The 11999-nt window shown below is 40.3% G+C and overlaps 2 protein-coding genes across 3 annotated transcripts; both read right to left on the bottom strand.

Annotated features, from left to right (window-relative positions):
- Positions 1-1174: 1174 nt before the first annotated feature.
- On the bottom strand, positions 1175-5308 carry LOC142982161 (uncharacterized). Of its 2 annotated transcripts, none has more exons than XM_076128523.1 (6): positions 5051-5308; positions 4477-4618; positions 3827-3912; positions 1823-2185; positions 1374-1501; positions 1175-1303 (listed from the first exon to the last, which is right to left on the bottom strand). In XM_076128523.1, exons 1-6 carry the CDS (start codon positions 5128-5130, stop codon positions 1248-1250), a joined length of 855 nt encoding a protein of 284 aa, XP_075984638.1. In that variant the 5' UTR covers positions 5131-5308; the 3' UTR covers positions 1175-1247. The 2 variants fall into 2 exon arrangements, with proteins under 2 accessions (XP_075984638.1, XP_075984639.1); XM_076128524.1 differs by having other exon boundaries at positions 1183-1303; positions 1392-1501.
- Positions 5309-6707: 1399 nt separating this feature from the next.
- On the bottom strand, positions 6708-11179 carry LOC142982266 (uncharacterized). Its single transcript, XM_076128689.1, has 6 exons — positions 11061-11179; positions 9958-10126; positions 9709-9779; positions 8960-9628; positions 8620-8747; positions 6708-6844 (listed from the first exon to the last, which is right to left on the bottom strand). Exons 1-6 carry the CDS (start codon positions 11138-11140, stop codon positions 6729-6731), a joined length of 1233 nt encoding a protein of 410 aa, XP_075984804.1. The 5' UTR covers positions 11141-11179; the 3' UTR covers positions 6708-6728.
- Positions 11180-11999: the final 820 nt, after the last annotated feature.

Genomic DNA, 11999 nt, shown 5'->3' on the forward strand with positions numbered 1-11999 from the left:
ACCAAAGTAACCGATATAGCCCTAAGAGTTGCGAACCTCAAGTGGCAGTGGGCAGGGCACATACCTCGCATAACCGACGGCGGTTGGGGCAGAAAGGTTCTGGAGTGGCGACCACGAACCGGGAAACGTAGTGCTGGCAGGCCCCCCACAAGATGGACCGACGACCTGGTAAGGGTTGCCGGAGTCCGATGGATGAGGGCAGCCCAGGACCGGTCCTATTGGCGCTCGATGGGGGAGGCCTTTGTCCAGCAGTGGACGATTCCCGGCTGAGATGATGATGATGATGATGATGAAATGTGATATGTATGTACCTACGTATTTTTATTTTCTTTTACGATTTTAAGAAAACTTACATTTATAGCTAGAAGTCAAATAATATTTTCTTAAGTACAGACAGACTTCAGTCGAAACTTCAGACGACAAATATATCTTTATAAATAAAGTCGTTAATACAGAAATGTATCATAATTTGTCTAGTTTACGAGTTTAAGCAGACTGTTCACAATGTTAGTATTTTAGCTTAGAGATATAAGCACTGTATGTCTGTGTGTCGTGTCTCTATAGAACAAGGGCTCTGTGTAGTGTGTACTAGTATGTAGGTACACTAGTAGCTATTATATCTAAGAGAGACGACGCCACGAAACTTCTGTTTCCACCATTTATAGGGGCGATACAGAATTCATTACAAGTTTTTATTTTGTTTATATTATTAATTTATTATCTCATCGACGACTGACGACGATGTAACTAATATATTTATGTTAGTTGTTAGTTTTTTAGGTCAAAACTCATTTAGACAACATTTGGCAGGGTAGATTATACCGTAAGTGTCTTGTTAAATTAGTAGCAGAACATTTCATTTAATTATTTACTCGCTGGTAGACACCTACTTTGAATGATTATATAACAGTTGATGTCAGTGTTGACCGTGGCTCCATCTTTGTAGACTTATTTAAAAATAAACCGTTACCGTGTCTTTTAATGACATATAATACACCAGTCTCTAATATAGGCATTTCATTGGAGTTCACACAAATTCAGTATTCTTCGTAAGTATTTATGATCGTTTTATCTTATTCATTTACTACTGTTTCGTAAAAGCCTTGATTGCTCGTGAGAAGAAACAAAAAAAAACTCGTTGTACTTTTTTAATCGATTGTAATAATGTGTATAAATAAATAACTTTTATATACTAAAACTACAATTGTCACTAAGTACTTTAACAACGAGACATGTTTGGATTCTAATTATTTCCTTTTGAAGCGCATTCGTAGATTTCTCAACCTCCCTTCAGAAGCATCGCCTGAAATAAAACATTTTTTTTTTCTATCAATTATAACAACAATTCTAATATGTAGTACCAAGTTTTATACCATTGAGGGCATATTGACCCGCGAAGCAAGCGACGAGCGGTCCCTGTCGGCGGCGCAGCGCCAGCACGAGCGCGCCACACAGGACCACCACTACCGGCGCCACCACGCACCACCACCACCGCGACCACCTGATGACATAATAATATATTTTATAATTTTTCCGTTGACCGCGCTAATCTCAGGAACTACTGGTCCGATTAGAAAAATTATTTCAGTGTTAGATAGTCCATTTAGGATATCCATTCGAGGAAGGCTATAGGCTATATAACATCACGCTACGACCAACAGGAGCAGAGTGCGAGTAAAAAAGTTACAAAAATGGGGAAAAATATGACCCATTCTCTCTTATGTGGCTCAAGCGAAGTTGCGCGGGTCAGCTAGTACCTATATGATAGTTCGTTAAAATTAAACAAACATTTTCTTTGACGTAACAAAGAAACTAAACTCACCAAGACGCGCTTGAACTAACTGCAGACTTCTCGACAACATGTGCAATACATGTGCCGTTCTCAGTGTTGTTGTAGCCATGGTCGCACTGACAGTGGCCCGTGTCGAGGCAAGTCCCGTGGCGGCAGGAGTCGGTGCAGGCGGGGCGGCACGTGCCGTTGAGCAGCTTGTACCCGCTGTGGCAGTGGCAGGTGTTGGGCGCCGTGCAAGTACCGCGTTCACACGCGTCGCACTCGGGCCTGCAGTACTTGGAGCTGTTTGGGTGGGGCGTGTAGCCCGGGCGACAGCCGCACTCGCTCGGCGCGCTGCACCGACAGCCCTCGCACTTACAACTTGCACTGCATACTGGCTCACATACCACCTCACTGAAACGTACATAAGACGTGTTTACAAGTGCATTTGACTTCAAAGAAATTATGTTGCTCAGGGTACTTCGATTTACGCAACTACGATGATTTTTTAAGTATATCTTAGTTTCTCTAAAGGATTAGTATAACATTTTTTATCGTAATATACGGCACTGATAAGCCGTGTATTCATCCACAGTCAAATCTTTTAATGTGATCTCCTTTAGCTTATACTGCAGTGATTGTTTAATTTTAAGTGGCAAAGAGAATGACGTTGATGATTGAGGAAGGAAACTAATTGTCAATTTGTATATAGCTATTCTAGGATGGACCAAGTGTCAGAGTTGTTCAAGCTGAGCAATTACTGAGCTTCGCTTTCTCTATTACCATTACATTTCAGCAAACAAACTGCTTTTTATTTTTGCAGTTTTACAAAAAAAAAATATCTACATTAGCCCTTGTTAATCTCAAAAACACCAACAAAAAAAAACAGAGTAAATGCTTCAAATATATTTAATGTAATAAAGCAAAACACAGCAAATATAATACAACAATATAAAATAACTATACACTTTCAGCAAAAGTGTGAAGATCTCTTGAAGAATCTTTGTAACAGGGTCCAAGTGCAGTGGAGGGAGTATGTCCCGTGATGATCGTCAGCTGCCAATGATGAGGTGAATACACCAGCGCAAGTGACGCCTGGTGACAGAACACGTCGCACTCACTCCTCGATGTCGACACACGTAGCTCATCTGTAATTATAACATAGTACATTATATTTAAAATAAAAAATACTAATCCCCTTTTAACAATTCTGAATAAGCAGGTGGAATTTTAACATACATACTTTTTAAACAGTTATGTTTGACTCTTAAGCCAAAACCGATAAACCTGGCCGCTGGCCTTTTCATCTAACCATATCATTCTTTCATTTTACCATGTATCTTTATAAGTGCAGCTAGATTCATCAGCCTGATTAACAAGCTCAAAGAAAAGTTAAATAAAATAAATAAAATTAGAAATCATTATTCAATTAGCCAAAATATGAACTCACCAAACGATTCAGTTTCTCTGGATCATTATAAGCAGCTTTAAGCTCAGTTGTGGGAAATGAGTCCTCGTGGAATTGAAGGAGGGAGGAGTTGGCGTCTTTGTCATCATTGTGAACGTTGATGGTGATGATGTCGTAGTGTTAGCATATGGCTTGCAGACTCCGGTGAAAGACTTGCGGTAGCCGGGGTTACAGCGGCAGACGTCGGGCGCGACGCAGACGCCGTTGGGGCACGGCCAGCGACACACGGGCACACACTCGCCCCCCCACAGCCTGTAGCCCTTGCGACACTCACACACGTCGGGCTCCACACAATCTCCGTTCTTACACTCAAAGTTGCATATCGGCTGGCACTTCAATTCGCTTAAAAGTACACATCATGTTACAAAATTACGACAGTTAAAGAACGAAAAATTATAAAAAAGAATTACTCAAGACGCACTAAATATAGAAAAAATATTGCACATTTTTCACGATTTCTTTTCGCACAATTATATCAATGAGGTCAATTCAAAACTTAGTTCTAAACCTTTTTTGCATACGAAAGTAACGTTAGTGGTTGTAAACCGCGCCTTTTTGTATTATACTATCAAGGAACAATAACTTACCTAGTATCAGTAGCATTGCTAGAATCGGTACTATTGTTAGAGACCATCTCGTATCCATCACAACACACACTCCTCGTCTCGTTCAACTGAAACATGAGTTCAAGGTCACTACATAGTTATACATCATTATACCAACACACTATATACACCACGTTATCTAGTAACACCCACGATCCATATTGTAGTGGTCTAATTTTCGTATTTAATCATAATAAATTTGTATTTTTCCACATGTTTTATCTCTGCACTACCCTAAGGTAAGGTGTCAAAGAATGCCTAAATCATTAACCCCCGATTTCTGAGGTACAATCAGCGGCAGTTTATCTATTAAATAGCGTAAAAACTCATATTATTATATAACGCTACCAAAAAGAGGAGGCGCCCATAGCCAGTTGCGCTCACCGGTCGGTAAACGATCAATGGGTTAAGCAAAGTTTGGCGCAGTCATTCCAAAGATGGGTGACAGCATAGCGCAATTTGAACTGGGCGTCTCCGTGCTTCGGAGGGCACGTAAAAAGTCGGTCCCAGTTGTTGTCCATTAAGATAACGGTTGTTAAGCCATGTCAAAGGCCTTCGGGCGGCTTGAACTACTTTGACACTAGGTTGGCCACTAACCATACGATAAGAAGAAGATAAAAATAAACATTTACCGTGACGTTTTTGGTCTGTAGCCTGGAGGCCTGCCTCATCTTGTAACAGTCCACGTGTTGATGGAACGTGTAAATGTAACACCTCGTGAGGTAAGACTCTGTGAACGTCACCATGGACGTAACTCTCTTCGTTACTTCTTCTCTGAAACATAAAGCATGTTATGTTTAAATAACAATCAGATCATCCTGTTCTTGTATAAATAAGGAAAAGAAAAAAAATCGCTCCATTGCTGGCCCCTTTTGAAATATCAGACGTGAATTGCGTATTAGATACTTTTCGGGACTCCTGCTTAAACATGAAAAAAATACGTAATTTATCAACACTGGAAAGAAATCGATTTTATTTATCCTAGGTTATAATAACCAATTAACGATTTTAAAGTATCGCGACTTGTACACATAATGTAATCTGTATCTTAAACGCGATTGCTAATTAAAGGTTAAGATACCTTATTTGTTAAAATGACTCGACAATTGATCGAATGGTTTTAACAAAGGTATCTTTATCATAATAACCAAGTCGTGATGGAGCTAACGCGCTAAATTGAAAGCTTAAATAAAACCAAATACTTACGTAACACTGCACACTTGTGTGTGTGCAGTGTGTGTGAAGAGCGTGAGGAGCAAGTGAAGTACGAGGTACTGAGCCAACATGTTGAACAACACAAGTCTACTACAAACCAGACCAACAGCTCGGGAGCAAGTGAGGCTTGCAACTAACTCAGCTTCGACGGCAACTATAACCAGGAAACTGATATTTTGGATATTTCCCCAACAGTGGGCCGCGACAATGGCTCACATCCTATTCGTCATGGTGTTATCGCTAATACATGCGTAGTGTATTTATAACAACTAAACAATGTATTTAACTTGTTGTTATTAAACTTATTATAGGTTTTCCTTATCTCGGCACTATTCTAGTGTGTGTGTTCAATATAATATACCTAATATATGATGTAGATATTGTTGAACCGGGAATCTGCGTGGAACTTAAACTATTCAACGTAGCGATGCAAAACAATAAAATACTTGCGTTAGGTATTATACATATTGAGAGATTTTTCTGAGTTAAGCAACTCTTGGTGCGGTCATTCCATAGATGCGTAACCGAGTGCTATTTGACCGGGGGGCATGTTAAAAGTCGGTCCAGGTTGTTATCTATTAAGATAAATAGTCTTTTAAAGTCGTTAGTCGTCAAAAGCCTTTAGAGCGGCTTGAACGACTTTAACACTAGGTTTACCACGAACCGTACTATAAAATTAAATCTATACTAATATTATAAAGCTGAAGAGTTTGTTTGTTTGTTTGTTTGTTTGTTTAAACGCGCTAATCTCGGGAACTACTGGTCCGATTTGAAAAATTCTTTCAGTGTTAGATAGCCCATTTATCGAGGAAGGCTATAGGCTATATATCATCACGCTACGACCAATAGGAGCAGAGTACCAGTGAAATATGTTACAAAAAGGGGGGAAATTATGATTCTCTTATGTGACGCAAGCGAAGTTGCGCGGGTCAGCTAGTAAATTATAAAAATGCACCGAATGATAATTATAATCACCGGATTGTGTGGATCTATCAAAAATTCAAGGGATAAACTACTTCAGTTATTTTGTTGGGGGTTCTCATTTACTAGGACTGAGATACTTATAATGGTACAAAGAGCTTTTTATCAATGGTCGTAAGAGTTGAAGGAAAGAATTAAATAAATTAATAAATATCTAAATTAGTAGTACCTACCTAAAAACCAAGAGGGAGACCCAAGACCACGTGGACAGAAGTGTTGCAGCGAGATATGAAGGCATGTGAGGTTGAGGAAGACGACATCAAGGATAGAGTGAAGTGGATGAAAGGTGTAAGGAAGGCTGACCCCACAACCATATGGGACGAATAGCCAGGAAAAGAGAGAGAGAGGAGTACCTACCTACCTAACCTAACCTAATATTTACGCTTTCGTAGTAGGTAGTAAGATTTAGAATAATGAGGCTCTAGGGTCATAATACCGTCTACAGTGTGTTCAGTGCGCATGACTACATATTTGATATTCGGCCACTGTGACAGTTTAAAAAGAAGTTATCACTTAGATGTTAGAACGACCCAGGACTCGAACCCGAGACATATGCGCAGATGGCGCATATTCTATCGCTGTGCCGTAAAACCCACCTATGCCAAAATGCTTCCGTCAATCTTTGAATAACATTGGAATAAAAATACAGTATTATTCTAATTTGTTTATTTAATTCAATGAGTTACTGCTAATCACTAACAAAACAAATAGGTGAGTCGAGTGCGCGGTCGTTAGTAACTGTTGTAGCTTGTTTGTTGCCGAAGCGAACGCGATGACACTCCTTGAACTTTACCGGCAAGTCACCTGAAATACACGAAAATTATATAAAATATATATTATCTTAAGGCGCTTCTAAACGGGCCATATTTTCCTGCAATATGCGGCTGCACTATTGGCAACTTATTGCTCGGCCATCACAAAAATATTTTATTGCAACGATGGCCGAGCAATCTATGGCCGAGCCATGTGTTGCAATATGTCTGTCAATTAGTGAATGCAATCCCGATCTCGCGGGATCCCGATCTCGCGAGATTCCGTGTATTTTTTCGGGATCAATCCCGAAGCATAATATGACGAGATCCCGTTCGGGATTGTCGGAGAGGGCATTTTCAGCAGCTGGCTACATTGCAATAGACTTAAGATGCCGATTAGAAGCTCGTACTATTGATACACTTTGTATTTTAAGAGGCTACTTTCATGTGATTACTTTTTATTTTGATCTCTTGGAGCTACACCTACTTTTTTGATTATGTTTATGTTATTACACCTGTTAATTATGTTACGTTGTTAGTAATATTCAGAAATAAAGGCTTTTATTTTCTTTCAAATAATAATTTATTGCATTCATCACACTATCACACACATATTACATTAAACAAGCCGTTCGAATTGTATTATTTTTACTAACTAGACGGGATCCCGAAAATCTCGGGATCCCGCGGGATTGATATTTCTGATCGCGAGGGATCTCGAGTTGACGATCTCGAGTCGGGATTGCATTCCCTACTGTCAATAGTATGGAGAATGATGCAGACTCCTAAACGGGCCACACAAACCGGCAATAATGGCTGACGAAATCACACTCGTCGCAGCAGCCTATATCGTTTTACGAGAAAAATCAAAAAGGAAAAAGCAGAGACAGTGGATTCGACCTTACGCCAATAGGCGTAAAACATTAGACAATTTATGTCAAGAATTAATGCTTGATAAAAAATTGAATAATAAATGATAAAATAAATATAAATCGCGTAGAAAAGGATGCACTATATCATAACAAGAGTGAGCGACTGAAACAACAATAAAACTGGCCGGGCAACATTGCAGTAAAATCGGTAGCTCAGCGATCACCGGCAACCTATGAAAACAATATCGGCCATTCACTGCAATATCAAAAATGTGTGGCTATATGTCTGAGACATTGCTGCAATATTGCGTAGTATGGCTGGAGTTGCTCGCAATATGTCCGGCCACTATGTTGCAGCCACATATTGCAGGAAAATATGGCCCGTTTAGAAGCACCTTTATATAAACAATTTCCATGTCACAATGTTAGTTGCCGTACTCCTCCGAAACGGTTTGGGCGATTCTCATGAAATTTTTTTAGCATATTGAGTAGGTCTGAGAATCGGGCAACATCTATTTTTCATACCCCTAAGTGACGCTATTTTTATTATATTAAGTATATGGCAAAACAGCGTTTACCAGGTCAGCTAGTCTAGGTCAGTAATACAGGGCAATAATGGTCATTAGTCCGACTGCTGGCGGTTTTTACCTCGGATCCGTCTCGACTAAGATAAAAGCTATATCATAGGTTTCGCCTTTTATGACGCTACAGGATCTCCGTCATGATGTGAGAGATGATCAAATTAAATTAACGGATGGATTGTGGGAAGACATGGGAATTAAAGAGGTTAAAAAAAATAACGTTGACGGTGGCCGATCCTTATATGTTAATTTAATAGTAATTGCTTTTGCAGATCATCGGGTCAGCGACACGAAGTGCCGAAGTACTTTATTATTTTATTATAAGTAGCGTTCCATGATCTCTGTCCCCACGAAAAAAGATTATATATTGTCACCCTGAACGTCGTATCGTCCAGAAAAGCAAGCGACGAGCGGTCCCTGTCGGCGGCGCAGCGCCAGCACGAGCGCGCCACACAGGACCACCACCACCGGCGCCACCACGCACCACCACCACCGCGACCACCTGATGACACGTCACACCACTCAGTTCACACTCAAACATGCACCATAAAGTTCAATTATAAGATATATGTTTGTGAAAACATCCATTACTGTCTGAATATATTTACTAAATAAATAACAACGATGGCTCCCATGCGTTTAGTCGTCTGCATAGTATCGCAGCTATATTCAACCTTTAATATTTGGCACGTGCTTACGTTTGTGAAAACTCACCAAGTTTGCTGTAACGCGTCAGTTCGGTAACTCGTCCCCGACGTGCGCGCTGACTCCACTGTTGAACCCTCAGCTCCAAGTGTAGAGGCCTCGTCTTCATCAGTGGAGCTCAGCTTGCTTTTCGCCGTTGTTGGTAGTGGACTCGTTATATCGTCGTGTGAGTAGTACCGGGAGCCAGCCGCCGTCTCAGCCCCCGTCTCAGCCGCCCGCGACGTGCTGCTCTCATCGTACACTTCACGTCGAGTCGAAGAACTTACGACGCTTGCAGTGACGGCGTTGGTACGTGTTTCGGTACAGTTGTCACACCGCGGCACACACAGCCCGCTGGAGATATCTCGTGTAGCCAATCTTGTGTTTAAAACAAACCCGTCGAAACATTTGCATACATCCCTTGACACGCAAAGGCCCTTACCGCAAGGTATTCTGCAGTGAGTTACACAATAATGCTCGATGCCTCTAACCATCCATTGCCAGGTTTGCTGGTAGTAATCGGGAGGGCATTGGCAGGTATGTGGCGCGGAACAGAAGCCCGGGCTGCAGTCGCCGCTGCAGTCAGGCTTGCAGGTGCCGTTCACCAGCTTGTACCCGTTGTGACACACGCAAGTGTTGGGTGACGCACAAGTTCCGTGCCCACAAGGCGGCTCACACACTGGGTCGCAGATCAATCCCCTACCAAGGTAAAAAGACTTTGTTTATGTTCATGGTTTAAGTAGCTAGTAAATATAGCTGTAGCGATCATAGTTACTTACACATCCACAGTGGTATGTCTGGGCGGCCCTGGTGCATATCCATCACAACATTTATGCCTCGTCTCGTACTTCTGCCAATGGTCATAATAATATCAACTCATTACTGTCCCACTGCTGTGGCAAGTGTGAGAGGGTATGAGAAATAAAGAAAATGTTTTTTTCGTTGATTGTTGTAGGTAGAAGGTACCTTTAAGTATAGAACTGAGATCTGTGAAAAGGCTGATGACTGTAGAAAAGGTTAATACCGACCGTTTCTAGTTTCGTAAAACGTCTGGACTCCGTAAACGTCTTTATACACGGTGTAGACGAATAGTCATAGTATTCATCATCATCATAATATTCATTCTGCTGACAGATAGAAGGACGCCGCACTAAATAGCTCCTGCTGTATGACACTATCCTTCCAGGTACTTTGATGCTGAAAGATAATATAACATTTGGATTTTCAGAAATTCATAAATGGTTTGAAATTCCAGGGTCGAAATTTGCTCGAAAGTTATACAATATTTTTACAGAAATCTTACTATCTTTCTTATTAGCGACGTGTATCGGTGTATCCGATCTACCAACGATTTTATGTTTAAGGGTAAGCTACGCTTAACGAGGTTGTTCTGTGGATGGGTGACCACATTATATATATCGAGTTTCTTCGTGTTTCGGATGGCACGTTAAATTGTGGGTTCCGGCTGTCATTTTCAAAGATCTTTGACGGTCGTCAACAGTAGTCTGAAGCTTGAAAGCCTGACAACCAGTTTTACTGAAGGGTATCGCGTTATAACCCAGGTAACTGGGCTGTGGAGGTCCAATAGGCATGCATCTTGTAAAATACTGGTATCCAGCTACATTCAGTGACACTGGAAACCGACTCCAACATAGTTTGGAACAAAGGCTAGACTAATATCTACCGGTACTTTGTCTTTTTTCCACTAACTCTATCTGACTCGAAAATAGGTTCAAAATTGATTAAAAACACACACTGTATCACTAATGCGAACCTACTTTCGACAAACCCACGAATAAAATTTATTTGTTAAGTGTTTTTCTTAACTTAATTTTGACTAAATGTCGGCAAGATGTAGGACTCAAATAGGTTTTACTTGGTCCTAATATGGAGATAGGAGCTTTTAGAGTATTTCAATGACTGGTGTCATATCAGGTCAGGATATCCTCTTGGTTGAAATAAAAAGTTATTATTATTATAGTCAGCATTAAGAGAGCTATCATCTATGTTGGTCTCTCAAGTCACTGATCGTTTGTAACCAGAAAAACGGAGAAAAGGAAGCCTTGATGTTCAGAAGTCATATGTATCCGACTTAGGTTTTTACACAAATAATAAAAAAGTTTTAACTTACGGTTCATTGCATACTTGTGTGATTACAGAGCGTGTGAAGAGCATGAGTATCAAATAAAGTATAAGGTAGTGAGCGAACATGTTGAAAAACACGAGACACCAACACTCAGACCAACGCAACTGGCGTAATACTACTGTATCACTGAATAGGCATATTGTGTTGGGAATTCACAACGGCAAGGGATGTCGCGGTATCCGGGAAGATACCATCATCGAATATCTCCATAACATCTGTTTCGCTCTCGCGTTATAAATTAGTTTATTGTTTTCCCAACTCCATGAAACATTGTATATTCTGGTGTTAAATAAAATATGTTGTCACATTATGCTTATTATTATAGCTTCCCCTGTTTTTACTTTGCTGCAAACAGAGCCAGATATTATGTGGTTGAGCTGGTCACATATCGTGCAGTGGTTTTTACCAGATACTGGCAAAGGTCCGCTTCAATGTTAATGAAACGTTCTAATTGTACCTAAGTAAAAAATCAGTCTATCAGTAAGAGTAAACTGTCTCGATTCAACTGATAGGTATTAACCTTTTCGAAACCCAAAGACCAGATTTAATATATTTTTTTAAGTCATTGAGATAAAGCTGTCGTGACAAAATTCTACGTCAAAATTTACTTTGGTTCCGTGCTTATACCGTGTTCCCATCAACAAAAAAGCAAAAATAATTAACAAAAATGAACACAGATCTCTTTTACAAATGAAAGGATAGATATGAAGACTGTACACAACAACTTGAAAACGAAAAGGGCGTAAGTGAAGTAAGTAAAAACCGTCTCCTATGATTATTGTGCATTGTATGTGATTATTGTAATTACAGCTCACCTCATCTGCAGTTCTTCAGTTTTAAAGCACTGTTACAACTCAATGTCTGACTCTGATAGGCCCCTTGTCTACGATGCCATTGAGGTATTAGGGTTTGTTCTGTTCATGC

This window comes from Anticarsia gemmatalis, chromosome 21 (genome assembly GCF_050436995.1).
Source record: "Anticarsia gemmatalis isolate Benzon Research Colony breed Stoneville strain chromosome 21, ilAntGemm2 primary, whole genome shotgun sequence".
In the NCBI taxonomy this organism is placed as follows: Eukaryota; Metazoa; Arthropoda; class Insecta; order Lepidoptera; family Erebidae; genus Anticarsia; species Anticarsia gemmatalis.

What these genes read in the sequence shown, in the direction of transcription:
- LOC142982161 (XM_076128523.1), bottom strand. Translation starts at nt 5,130, where the DNA reads ATGTTGGCTCAGTACCTCGTACTTCACTTGCTCCTCACGCTCTTCACA. An exon ending in AGCAATGCTACTGATACTAG is followed by an intron (nt 2,186 to 3,826) that starts GTAAGTTATTGT and finishes TGTACGTTTCAG; the next exon opens with TGAGGTGGTATGTGAGCCAG. An exon ending in GGGTCAATATGCCCTCAATG is followed by an intron (nt 1,304 to 1,373) that starts GTATAAAACTTG and finishes GTTTTATTTCAG; the next exon opens with GCGATGCTTCTGAAGGGAGG.
- LOC142982266 (XM_076128689.1), bottom strand. Translation starts at nt 11,140, where the DNA reads ATGTTCGCTCACTACCTTATACTTTATTTGATACTCATGCTCTTCACA. An exon ending in GACGCGTTACAGCAAACTTG is followed by an intron (nt 8,748 to 8,959) that starts GTGAGTTTTCAC and finishes ACGTGTCATCAG; the next exon opens with GTGGTCGCGGTGGTGGTGGT. An exon ending in TGGACGATACGACGTTCAGG is followed by an intron (nt 6,845 to 8,619) that starts GTGACAATATAT and finishes CGTGTATTTCAG; the next exon opens with GTGACTTGCCGGTAAAGTTC.